A 13,784-nucleotide genomic window follows, 5' to 3' on the forward strand; every position below is an offset into this window, starting at 1 on the left:
AGATAATTCAATGATCTGGTGTTTAAGAAATGCTCACAGGACTTTAATCCATCTGTATGTCTGATCGAAGTGTACAGGGAGACAGCATCTAATGTGGCTAGTAGATATGACTTTTCCCAAGGTATGCTGTCTATTTTGTTTAGAAAATCCTTTGTGTCTTGTAAATATGACGGCAAGCTTGTGACAAATGTTATCAATGTTTCATCTACTAGTTTAGACACATTTTCGAATAGTGCCCCACATAAAGTCACTATGGATCTCCCCGGAGGTCTTGTTTTACTTTTATGAACTTTTGGCAAGAAGTAAATTGTGGGCATCATTGGAAATCTTGGATGCAAATATTTACACATATCTTCTTCCAAAAGACCTTTTTCCTTCCATTTCATCAGCAACTCAAAAAGTTGATCATTCATTTCTAATGATGGATCCTTATCCAGCAATTTATAACATTTCTGATCCCTCAGTTGTCTATTGGCCTCAGTTATGTAATCAGACCTGTTCATAATGACAATGTTGGTACCTTTGTCAGAGGGTTTGATGATATAATCATCCAGTCTTTTCATGCTCGAAAGGATCTCTTGCTCTCGTCGAGTTAAGTTATTTTTAGAAATGTTGATGAACGAGATCTCGTAAAACATTCATGTCTTCTATTATCAGGGAAGTATATCCCGATCGGAGCTCCTCGTCTTTGGTCTTGGGTGGATTGACAGCAATATATATGTATATATTATTATTTTTTTTTTATTATGGGCCCTCTTTTTAGCCAATACAATTTTTGAGTGAACTATCCCTTTAAGGCGGAATGGCCATCAGGTATTGTCCACTCGGCAGCCCTTTCTGCCTCTTTTACCATTTTTGCTGTCTTCTGCGATGCTGCTTCCATTTGCCAAATGTTCATCCGTGCACATTTCCCACTTCTCGTAGGAAGGTTCCCCTTGCTGATGCAGTGCCGAATGATGCATCTCCATGGAAATGGAGCACCATGTGCCACTCCCCTAGTCTGGACTGCCCTCTTTTCTCTTCAAACAGAAGGTCATTTAGCACCCCACCTCCCACACATGGGTCATAATATCCTTATTACCCTCAGGAGGTGAGGCACACAGTGATTAGCTGCCCTAAACCCTCCTTAATGGCCCTCACGTTATTTAGGACCAATAAAGATGGGCTTCCGGGCACGTAATGACTATGCATCCCACAAACGTGCATGGCCTAGACATTTGTATCCCTTCATAACCCAATTGACTTGCAAGAGGCCACTCTCTGGGTAAGATACATTATGCCATATTTTTGTAAACATCCACAAAAGCACAGTATTGTTGAAATCAATGATACAAAGGTCACCAGTGAGATGAACTTATACTGCCACCACCACGACCCCGGCATGCACCGAGATCAGAGTCTAGGAGGCCAGTTCACAAAACAGTATATTCCTGTGTAAGCCCGTTCATGAGGCATGCATTCACCGCGACATTTTGTGAGCCATCTCCTATCCGGATCGTATCCCCATGGTGAAAGGGCAAATTACATTCGAACCTGCAGAAGAGGCATTGACCAATCAGGTGACTGGAACAGTGGCCGAGAATATGCATTATTATGCTATATCATCAAGAGCACTCAGGCTCAGCAATGGATAGTAGCCTCCTTGTATTTTCACATATTAATGATATGGATTATACACATGATGAATGGTAAGTATGTTAGCACTGTACATTTATGGTATTACTATTGTCTTCCTAAAAAATAAAACCAATCTCTATGGCTTTTGGCTGCGTTCATTTGTGAGTGGCATTCCCTGTGAAAGCTTAAAAGCAGTAAAGAGCTTGAATGTGCTTTGTTCCAGTCCGTGAACAATAGGTTAACAGACCTGTTCTCTCTTCTTCAGCTGGGCCTGTAATTTACAGAATGCTGACGTATCCTCCCACCAGGCGAGCTCTGCTTGTGGGCTGCGGTCTACAGATGTTCCAACAGCTGGCCGGCATTAACACTGTCATGTATGTATTTTCATATACCTTTTCTCAACCTGATTGCTGAAAATGTCTTCTACCCCCTGACTTAACCATTTACAGAATCTTATGTTGTGTGGTGAAAAATGGCTGATACTTGGGAAGTGTTTCTGTTCGGACAGCCAATATTTTGTGACCAATCGCTTTTATTTAATATCTATTTGCTGGTACTAACTTTAGTCGAGTTTACAGATTATCGAACATCAAATATCACGGTACTAAATTTGTATGACGTCAGATATACTACTAGACCCTTTTGGTATGTGAAAAGCGAGGTAGACCATTTATTTAATGGTAGGAATCAATGCTTTAAAAAAATATGAATGTAATGTAATATGTAATATAATGTTTTTTCCATGCTGCTTAAAGACACAATCCGATTGACTGTGTACTCTGTTTTGGTGTGTACCTTCTTCACTTGTAAATTCAAGGACATGTAGTTTACTGTGATGTGATGTGCAAGAAATGCAAAACAATGTCACGGATATTTTGTTTCTCCTTAGACCTGTGTGGCTTTCTCACGTGTTTCCGCCATTTAAGCCATACAAAAACAGTGACCTTTTCTTGCAGCCCCCAAAGGGAAGTCTTTCTAGTTCAGGTGAAAAGAAATCATACCCAGCATACATCTTTAACTAAGGTCGAGTGTCTCCTTGAGTCCATTTTACACAACCACACCCACGTCGGTTCTTCTTGGTGTGCGACAAAGGTTGGCATGTGTAACAGATACATTTCATGTCAAGCGTCCAAGCCTCGCTGAAGATTATAACACTGTACAGAATGTTGTGTCTTGGTGACTTATTGTGTTATGGAGACATGCGATATGTTCTCTCTGCCTCTGGACGCTGCATAGTCGGCACTTTGAAGCAGTCCTTTGCATTGAATGGAAGGCAAGTGTGGTCATTTTTAGATGCTGTCTCCAATGCATTTGCCCACACTGATGCAGCAGCCCTGGAAGAAGCATGGATGCAGTCTGTTGCTGTGACAGGGAGTGCTGGGCAGTGTATCGGCTCTTATATTGGAACCTAGTGAGATTATTTTGAGGTGCTCCCTGGGAGACCACTATCCATCCTGTGGGGCAGCATCCGGTTTGCCCTACAATAGAATGAATGTGCGAAGGACCGGTGTGTATGGTCTTTGCTGTGTAGGTGATTTGTTCTGAGATGTCAACTGAGTGTAGATTGTATATGTGTCATTGAGTGAGTGGTACAGCGATGTCAGGTGCGTTGCCACCTGTCTCTTATACAGTAGGTGTTCTGGTGAGGTACCACCTGAATTGCTAGAGAGAAATATATTGTCTTTTGTTCTGCAGAAAAGTCATTCTACAGCTTTTTTGTCAAACGTTTGCCGGGAAATGTAGCAGGCAGGTATGGGTGAGTCAATATCGGATGGCGAAAGGGCGGGGGGGGGGGGGGGACTGGATGCATTTTGCGGCATATAATCACAAAACATTATGCAATAAAAATAGCGGTGGAAAAATGTGCGGTACAAACACATGGAACTCTAGAGCACATGAATGAACACGTGGATCCGACTGATTTTGGAATGAAATACAGTTCAAAGTAACTAAAGTGAGAGACATCGCTGAATCCCGCTCTTGTTTGGATCACTCTTGTGTCACCAAATGGAAGCAGTTAGCATGCTCTGCTTTAATAGTAAATCTTCAGCCAAGTTACCATTCCCACAGGAAAATAGAGTTATTTCCAACACTCAGTGTTGTTGATCTCCACGCTGAGCAGAGACATACAAGCCTACTGTTGATCTCCACGCTGAGCAGAGACATCCAAGCCTACTGTTGATCTCCACGCTGAGCAGAGACCATCCAAGCCTACTGTTGATATCCACACTGAGCAGAGACCTTCCAAGCCTACTGTTGATCTCCACGCTGAGCAGAGACCATCCAAGCCTACTGTTGATATCCACACTGAGCAGAGACCTTCCAAGCCTACTGTTGATTTCCACGCTGAGCAGAGACCATCCAAGCCTCCACGCTGAGCAGAGACCATTCAGGCGGTTCCTTGTGAAAGGACTCCTGAAGACCTAAGTTAGGTGGTGCTGTTAAACCAGCCTATTCCGAGTGAAGGGAAAGAAGGCGGTCAGTCTTCTGTTTCGAAACAGTCTGTTTCGAAACAGAAGCTGAAGAATTGTTTAGAACCAGGTAAGCGAAGGTAGGGCTCCTTAGCCTACACTCACTGTACAGCGATCGAGCCCCATAGAGAGATAGAAGTGCAAGAACTCCTACTTATTTGGAGAAATGGAACTGGAGCAGTTTTTGCACAGTAAGGGCCAGGCGAATCTCTGAATAACTTAAACAAACATAGGACAGAAACTTGAAAGTATAGATGAGAAGGCGGGGGAGGGGGGCGAATATGCAGTTCTGAAACTCGCCTGCGCCTCTCATTACTGAAAGACTTGCAATGAAGTCTGTACATTTTATGCAACCATACGTGGGGAAACAATAGAAAAAAACAAAAGGAACCCATTATTTAGCATATAGGATTGCTCGAAAACATTTTACCCACCTGTACAAGTATTTTACATTGTGTTAATGGAGGTGGGCAAGATTAAAAGAGTTGTTTCTCTGTTGTATGCGGCAATACATTGCTACACGAGCAAATCAATTTCAATAAATTGTCAAATGTTAGTCATGATAATAGTAAACAGCAACAAAAATCCCTCGCTGAAGTGTACAAGGGCGTCAAAAAACATTCAAATAACTAATTAACATGAAAGTACATAGTACAACAATCTGAAACAATACAAAATGAATAAAAAAGTACCATGCACCAATTAATACTAAACAAAGACTATAACCAACATGAAAACAGTGACTACTCGTTTTGCTACAGGGAAGAATAAACATTGATGACATAAAAAACATATCCACATATTAATATGCAAAAGGAAGTGAACAAAAGCAAAGAGGATACATGAAGGTTTACTGTGGGAACTAATACCTTGACAAAAGAACGTATGATGTGTATCCATAAAGTGTATTCAATGTATACACATATATACAAACAACACACCTTTTGGGATAGGTGTGGAGAATTCCATTGGTTAAAGGCATCATTTGTTGTGAAACGTGTACTTAAGTAACTTGCGTTTCGGCTGTGGGTCAATGAAAGATGAAAGCGAATAGAATGGGACCCAGACTTCATCAGGACGGTAAACTCTACTAGTGATGAAAATACTCTAGAAAACTCAAGATGGGGTTGTATGTTTTCCGGCATCAAGAACAAATGCGACATAAAATGAGAGAAATATGTGTTTGAAAGGATTCATTCAGATTGGATAAGTACCATTTAGGGACAAATATTATGGTTACGTGGTCATTCAGGTTTGAGCAATTATTTTCAGGGTTCCAAAAAAGGAGACTCATACTCACGTTCATATTGATTTAGTTTCACTAACCATTATAATGGCTATTGTCCATTCAGAGATATAGAAGAGGAGAACCAAGATGTGATATTGACGAAAGGAAAGTTTAATAGAGTGGTGGGGGAAGACAGTGGGCCTCATTAGGACCCAGGCGGTAAGGGTTTTACGGCGGCGTAAACAGCGCCGACCCTTACCGTCTGATTCCGAGGTCCCTTAGCGCCATGGAGGATTTAACACCTGCTTTTAGCAGGTGTTAAAATCCATGGCGCTAAGGGACCTTGTTGTTAATTACGCCACTGTAATTTACGGTGGCGTAATTAACGCCTTCCCCACTCCCATTATGCCCTATGGGGCAAAAATGGGAATGGGGAAGGGTAAATGGGGATTGGTGATTTACCGCCCCGCCAACCTCGGAATGGGGCGGTAAGTCCGCCAACCACCATGGCGTAAACGTAGTTTACGCCATGGTGGTAAAGGTACGACCCAGGTGGTAACTTACCGCCTGGGTCGTAATGAGGTATCTCTGCTATGAAGTGGAAAATGCTCACTGACCAATTGGTCCGCTTGTTACTTAAACTACATTGTGTTGTAATGCGTCTTACAAGCTGAGTGGATGACATCACTGCTGAATGGAATGTAGTGATGTCAGTGTGAGAGGAATGTTGGTGTGTGGGGGTTCTATGCTTGGCAGTTGGAGTTATGCTGACTTGGAAAGGACATGCCAATGTTTTGTTCCTGGTATTGAACTACAATAAATCTACTTAATAACTTACCTGCTGGCTCGGGTGTTCCTCAGCTTCCAAGTTATTACAGATTGCAATGAGAAAGGGCTAGCCAGAAGCAGCTTCAAATTTTATGAAGCCTGGAAGCAGACAAAACAAGTGTCTGTGTTTGAAGACCAAAGAATGGAATGGATGAGAAAGTGTCAGCCGTTTAGAGATCGTGTTAAGGATGAAGTGACGCTCGAGGCCCATTTCCTGGAGTAACATAGAACGCTGTATGCAACTTTTACCTAGTTGCGTAGTAGCGCGTTGGTTAATTGGGCGTCATGGCACTGAACAATGTGTTGTGCGGCAAAGCTGGAACATCAAACGCAGGCTGAAGAATTGTTATGGCGAGTTCAGTGCGTGCTAGGGAGTCATAAAATGAAGACTAGACCTGCAGAAACAGTTACTAAGGTAGCCATAAGATGCTGCTCAGTTCGGCGTGGAAGGCGAAAATACCGTCAACAAAAATCTGAAGGAATTATTCATTTGTCAGCAGGACCAGAGACCAGAGAAGGTGGAAACACATAATTTCAAAGGAAATGGGGGTAAACCTGGGCTGTTACTTAATGGAAGAGGGCAGTAGTGCTGAGTTGATAGTTCAAATACAGTAAACATTATCATGGCTACATGGCAGCCCAATAAAGACTTTCAGTAATGCTAGGGATATGTGTGTTGAGGTGATGAACCTAATGTTCTACCAATTTATAGAGGAAGAACATCGACTAATGTCTGAATACAGGCATTCGATTATGAACCACCGAGGGTCACCTGCAAAGTGTAATTTATCCTGATAATGTGTGACTAACGGTGCCTGCATGTGAGAGCCACGGATCATGGGCATGTGTACTGCTATTCGATCTGATGTGAGGCGTGTTGCCATCCCTATGTACCAAAGCTTAGCTGGGCATATTATAGCGTATATAGAATTCCTTGTTTGGTGAGTCGTGAAGCTTTTGAGTTGCCAAGAAAAGTTGTTGGTGAAGTTAGTCTTTTTTTTCAGTGAAGTTACACACTGAGCAGTGGCCACTTAGGCTGTACAAATGACTAAAGCATGTCCTATGGTGAGTAGAAGCTGAGGTTGTGTGTATATGGCATGAACATGTTAATACCTCTTTTAGGGTAAATGGGATCTTAGTGCAAGTAATGTTGGACAGAGCCTGGGAAATCCAATGTTTGCGGAAAAGACTTTTCAGTTTAGGCGATGATGAGGGCAGTACTGATGTCACTGCTTTGTTTCATTTTTGAGTGAATTTGTCTATCTACCATGCTCTTTTTTTCAGTCTGTTTCAAAAGGCAGATTGGATTTCCTCTTTGGAGAAATGTGGATATCAACAGATTAGTTTGCTTGGAATAATCCTACTTTCAAGTGCAATTACGACATAACCATGAAGTACCCATACTAACACCCGAGGTGGGTGCTGCTGTTACTCACCCCCTTGCGGACTGGCCAGGGCGTTGAGTAGGAGTAGCTGCTTAGGAACGGAACCTTCAGTCACTGCTGAGAAATTGCCGAAAGAAAGGCAACTCGGACCGGACCACCTCACTTGAGGCAGCTCTTTCTGGTGACACACCAACCTGCTGTCCTAATAAAGCAGGCAGGTCAATGGATTACCCCAAAGAGCGGGAAAGCCACACCGCCATACCAAGCTGCAAAGGAAAAAGCCAACAATGTTCTATCCGAATGGATTTGATATGTGATCTCTAGAGGAGAGGTGTATACCTGAAGATGTGTTAGCAGCTAGGTCTTTAAGACGAAAGTCTGGAGAGAAAGAACAGAAATATTTAACTATGAGGAATACTTGAAAGAGAAAAAAGAAATGAAAGAATAGGAGAATTCTTACCCTTCTGGTTGTTAAAGGGTGGTCAAGAGCACTAACCAATGATGGGATAAAATAACAAACAGGGTAATTAGTACAGGGAAACTCCCCGGGAGGATCAAGGGTCGCAACTAGGCCCGGGATGGTGCAAGGGAGGATTCAGCGTAGCGTTCAGCTTGCACAGGTAAGTCTAACAACAGTTCCATAAGTAAATGACAGTCACAAGGTGAATGGCACACAAGGCAAACAGTACTAGGTGAAGAGGGTCCGGTTGGAAGCCCGTAAGCTTCTATGGTTTCCAAGGGAGATGGCAAGGTAGGATCACGTAATTTTAGGCTGATGGATTTCTTACCAGAGGGAATGCTGACGTCCGTGTCTCTGGGCAAGCACGAAGCAGATCATGGATGTTGCTGATCGCTTAATGAATTTCTCTGTTTTCTGGGAGGAGTTCTTGCTGCACGAACGTGCAGGAGAAAGCAGGCTGCACGGTAGGATTCAGAAAGTCACCCTGGATAGACTTCAAGAAGATGTCGGCTAAGGGTAGCAGGAAATTCAAGTGATTCGGTCCAAGGTCAGAATCGAGCAGTTGGGTTCCAACAAAACAGTCGAGGGGCGCGCAGAAAGCGTTGTCAAAATACAAAATCTGAAGTCGAGCAGGAGAGAATCAAAACGCAATGATCGCAAGGGACTGAGGAAAACGCTAATTAGAAGCGCCGAGCCCTGGATCACATGACCTTTTATGGGACGCAAAGCGTGACCCACATACGCGCGTCGGCTTGCCGCAGCCTGACTGGGTCAGCTGATTAGAGAAATGCCGAATAGCCCTGGAGCGTGGTTTCCCCAGTAACCGCCTACGCTGGCAGAATAGGGAAAATAAGGAAGTCACCCGATTCTTTAGACGGCAACGCCGGTGTGAGCTAGGGCGAACAAATGGTAGCAGGAGCGCAGGTATAACAGCTGCAGCCATTCTGGTTGCTAAGAATGCGAGCTGCATCTCATGATCAAGCTCACCGTTGCTTTTACCCACCTGCCATCAGCCAACACTCTCTCTGCCTTGTCCCTCAACCCCTCCCGTCTCCCCACGCCTCCCTGCTACTTACCTGTCAGCTGCGGCGCTGCTCCACACAAGCCTCCGGGCCCTATGGAAAATGAAGAGGCACTCAACGGAAATCCTCTTTTTCCATTTCCATGGCGGTCATGTTGGTTGAGTATTTGTTTGAAGAAAATGAGTTTCGGGCTCGCTGCGCATGGGCCTATAACTTGAGCCCCTGGACGGCCCGGCCAGTGAAGCCCACAAGGCAGATGGATATTGCCAAAGTGTTAACCATGGAGACATCCATATTGGAAGAGGTTTTAGTTACAGGAGCAGGAGAAATCAATGTTGAGTATATATTACATTCTACTTCTTTAATAGTTGATGTGTTAAGTTATTTATCAGGAATTGATATTGTGTTACACCAGAATAAAAATAACATGAAACATCTCTGTAAAAACCAGTGGAAGAAAAAGAGTGGTTAGTAACCAGTGCTTAAAGAGACTGGGCCAATGCCTAATTCATTGTTAAGTAAATTAATGTAATGATATCGTAGATTACTTTGGGGAAAGGCTTTTATAAGGAAACCAAACAATTTTGTGACGCTAAACAAAAATAATCGTTAAAAAGAACAAAATGACTTTTTATCGAAATGACGTTAGATCATTACTTAATGTACAAAACGGTGCAGGTAGAGGATTGAAATTAATGACAAGAGCCCTCAGTCCCAGAAGAGAGAACCTCAATAAGCAATTGTGATGAAATATAAATCAATTGCATCCTCTGATAATGCAGGTACTCCAGTTCCAATAGATGGGAATCAAGAAGCGGGGGAATAAGGATGCAGTAGGACTAATTTGTAGGAAGAGGCAGAAGGAAGGTCCCCCTTTCTCCATCATTCAGGTAGATGTGTAGCAGGGCAAATTGAAGAGGCCCTCTTACCCATAGGCTTAGTGATGGGGCTCTGTTTTTAATCTATGTTTTACGTAAGTATCCAGCTGATGCATTTGAATAATTTAGGAATCTGTAATCTCTGCATAACATATCTCAAACCGAGGTCATACCCTCTTCAGCATTGAAGGAGATACCAACTATGATGACCATATGGCTTCTATAGGTTTGGTCAGCGAAGCACTTTTTATATTGCACAGGTTTCAGAACATGGAGATATGATAAAGATTTTCATAATTTTTTGTTTACAGGCAGAAATGGGGCACAAACCAATCAGAAACAGAAGAAGATAAAGCTCACAAATCAAAGTATCTGATAGATCTTTAGCACAGGTTACACTCATCTGAATAACGGTTAATTTGAGGTAGCCTGTAACATAATTTAGAAAGCTGCCTTAAGGAGAGAGCATGGGCTTGAAAGGGCAATTTGGGGGAAGATGTATAATCATAATTGTTCTTTTATGACATGCTTAGTACCAATGAGTGGTTTCTAAGCGCAAGAACGGGATTCAAACCTGTGTTGCACTGCATTGTCTTGCTTCCACAACAAACACGTTGCCCCTGAGCTATCCTTGGCATTAGACCCCAACCTAGTGTTTTGCCGCTAACCTCTCTCTATTCTCTTCTAATGTGCCCGGGCTGCGTAAGCACTTGGTGCAATGCTATTTTCAACAGTTTATTACTTAATAGTCCATGAGACATGGCAGCTAAGTGTGCGTGTGGTTGATGATGATTCCCTGAATGTCGTAGCCACACAGTGTGGGCTGGCCTACATCTGGCTTAGAAATAGGACTATCCCTGTATTGAACAGGTTCCTATTAATACATATCACATCACATAAGCAGTGCTGTCCTGAAATTAGGCTGTAAAGGGAAGCTGGGTGGGAAGTACATTTTCTGAACCAATGTAAGCTAGAAGCACAATTTGGAGACACAGGTATGCTTTATTGACTTGTACGTTATTCTCTTTTCCTAATGAAGAGATTTTGTTGGCAAGGGGCTTTACATTAGGCATGCATTTAGCTATTGAATCAGAGAAAATAATAATACATTACATCTGGCACATCCCTGAACAACCAATTGCAGATTGTAGATACGCTGGGAAATATCCAGATATGGGGTGCAAAGAAAATAATTTAAACATTATGCTGAAATATAGGAAGAGTATATTTTTGAAGCAAACCATTTTTGGACTGAGTTAGGGAATGATCAATGGCTGAATATGGTTGACTATTGCATTGCCTAAACAATATGTATGCAGGCTTTATTGATGAAAGAGACCATGTAATTAAAACAATTGATGGATATGGATATTAGGATAAGCCTACAAGGGCGCTTAATAAAGAGAGAGAGCAGATGTCATAACACCTGCCATAAGAACACTGCATATTAAATAAAAATAAGCAAAGGTATAACAATTTGTATCAATGAAAGCAGAAACTATCAACCACTGGGTTAAGATGTCAGAAATATTAAGGAAGCGGGAGACTTCAGGAAGCTAGTTATGATAGGAATACCAAATGAAAATAGAGATCACTGGAAACATTGGATCTGCTGAACTTAGTGCACGTAGGTGCATGTTGGAATTCTTGAATGCTTGAAACACTTGTGTATAGGCGTGTTATAAATGCCATATCATATCAATTACCAGGACAGGAAAAGTGTTGAGGATGCTTGGGACCACGAGTGACCTGATACGAGGCTATGTACTTCCCCTGATCCTGTTCAGTCTATATATGTATCTGTTCTTCCAGCTTGCCTGCGTGTGCCAGCTACTTGTTCAAGGGTGTTCCTCTACTGAGGGAACTGTCATTTGAGACCATACCCTTCGAGGTAAACTGCAGTTCCTCTATGTTTGAACATTACTGCTATACAAATAGATTACTATATTAATACACCATGAAAGCAATACGATGTGGATGCTGGTAAACTACTTTCTTGTTTTGTGGGGTCAGGGGTTAAATTGGTGAATGTTTTTTACTCGCATGTTCCTGGGGTCCCTTTAAAAAGCAAAAACTCCAATTAACATAAACCCTAAAAATGCCCTTGTGAAGTCGGAAAGCAATGTTTGCAGTCAGGATTAATAGCGGTAAATGGGGTAAGGTGCCCCAACCTTTTATCTATGATGGATAACAATGCTTTCCAGCGGGTAAAGACATCATAGAAGCTATCGAAGCCTTGTTTTAGAGAGTACTGGGGCACTATGGCAGTTACTAGCCTTCCCATAACATGGCTAGAATTGGGGGATTTCATTAATTGACATCTCAACCAATGCAGGCCCATCTATGTTTCTGTAAAGGCAAAAGAGCTATGGATGCTAATTCCTTGAGTCTTCTGTTTGATGTCTTATTTGTAAAACCAAAACCCCCCTTTGCTTGGCATTTAATGTATACAGCTGGGATTTGAAACTCCAGAGACTTCAACACACTAAGTTCTGTAATGGAGAGGGAAGAATTGGGCAAATATCTCAACTGCTTAAGCTCTCAGTTTACTCCAAATGAATATCTGAGAGCATGGAAAACTAGTGAAAGCCAAGTATATTTGAAGACTCTTCCTGGTTGGAGTACTAGGAGATTTGTCATACTGCTGAGATTAAATCACTTTCCTGCTCACGAAATCAAAGGAGCTTGGCGGCAGGAAGAAAGAGCCTGACGCCTCTGTAATGAAGAAGCAGAGAGCTGAAGACACTGCTTACTGAATGAAAGAACCTTGGATCTCTCTGAAAAGTAGAAGATACAGTGGGATGATAACATGATGTGCTTTTGTATTGAGACTTATATCGGATAGCATTATTTAGGATTCTGGGTGGTCAATAGGAAGACATTAGAAGACCCCATAAACCCTGGAGTGTTTTCAAAATGATTGAATGTATAAACCTGTAATGGGTGTGATTGTTTAAAATCTGTTACCTTAGCAGTTTTGATTACATGCCAGTTGACTTAATGCTCCTTGATGCTTTATTGTTTTACCCCACCAGTATTTATGTTGACCCTCATTTCTTTTGAGGAAATGTTGCTTCCTATCTTGTGATTTTCTTAACCTAAAGGTGCTTTGAAGCATGGTTCTAGAACTTCATCTGGTGTGCACAAGTATGTTCTACCACCTATATGCCTCTCAGCATGGGTATGTTTGACATGGCGTCATATCTGCCTGCGAGTGTTAGGCCTGATGCACGCCTTTGCATATACTATTATCTTTATCTGTGGGAATCTCAGAATTATTCAGTTGGTTGTCATACGTGATGCATCATTGCTGAATTATGTTAGTGGTAATAGGTATGGTGCGTGTGTGTGTGGCATGGCATGCCGGGTTGGTGGTCATGGTGTGTGTGTTTTATTGTATGTGTATTTGTTTCTTCATTATCCATATCTGTAGGCATATCAGAATAAAACCGGTTGCTTTTCATATTTGAGTTTTTTCGTGCATTATCTATATCTGTGTGCATAACCAAAGTCACGTGGTTATATTTGCATAGGCATTATCTGTATAAGTGTATTTTTCTCTTTATTCAGCTTTACTGCACACACTTGAAACATAGATACATTTTGAATATTCAAACGAGTGAAGATCTCAAGTTTTCTGGTCCAATTTTTGAACTTTGTTTACATGTATTTTTTATCGTGTTTTGGTTTACAAAACAAACCTTTCACAAAATTCATGACAGTTCTAAGGTTTTGTGTACCCTGAAGGTTGTGTGTTGTAAATTGCTGGCATTTAGCTTATGAGTTGGTACTACATTGTTGTACACGCGACATGGTTTGAGATGGAGATGTGAACCGGTTAATAAAGTTAATAAAGAAATACCCAAAAAAAAAACAAGTTTTGTGTACAGACTTC

General features: G+C 41.9%; 1 protein-coding gene across 1 annotated transcript in view; it reads left to right on the top strand.

Annotated features, from left to right (window-relative positions):
• The window catches only part of SLC2A13 (solute carrier family 2 member 13), a 2,060,320-nt gene that overhangs the window by 798,985 nt on the left and 1,247,551 nt on the right, over positions 1–13,784 (top strand). The window contains exon 4 of the mRNA XM_069629212.1: positions 1,883–1,991. Coding sequence (XP_069485313.1) covers positions 1,883–1,991 — 109 coding nt within the window. The remainder of the gene's footprint in view (positions 1–1,882; positions 1,992–13,784) is intronic.

Source organism: Ambystoma mexicanum, chromosome 12 (genome assembly GCF_040938575.1).
Source record: "Ambystoma mexicanum isolate Mex_15411 chromosome 12, UKY_AmexF1_1, whole genome shotgun sequence".
NCBI classification, from domain to species: domain Eukaryota; kingdom Metazoa; phylum Chordata; class Amphibia; order Caudata; family Ambystomatidae; genus Ambystoma; species Ambystoma mexicanum.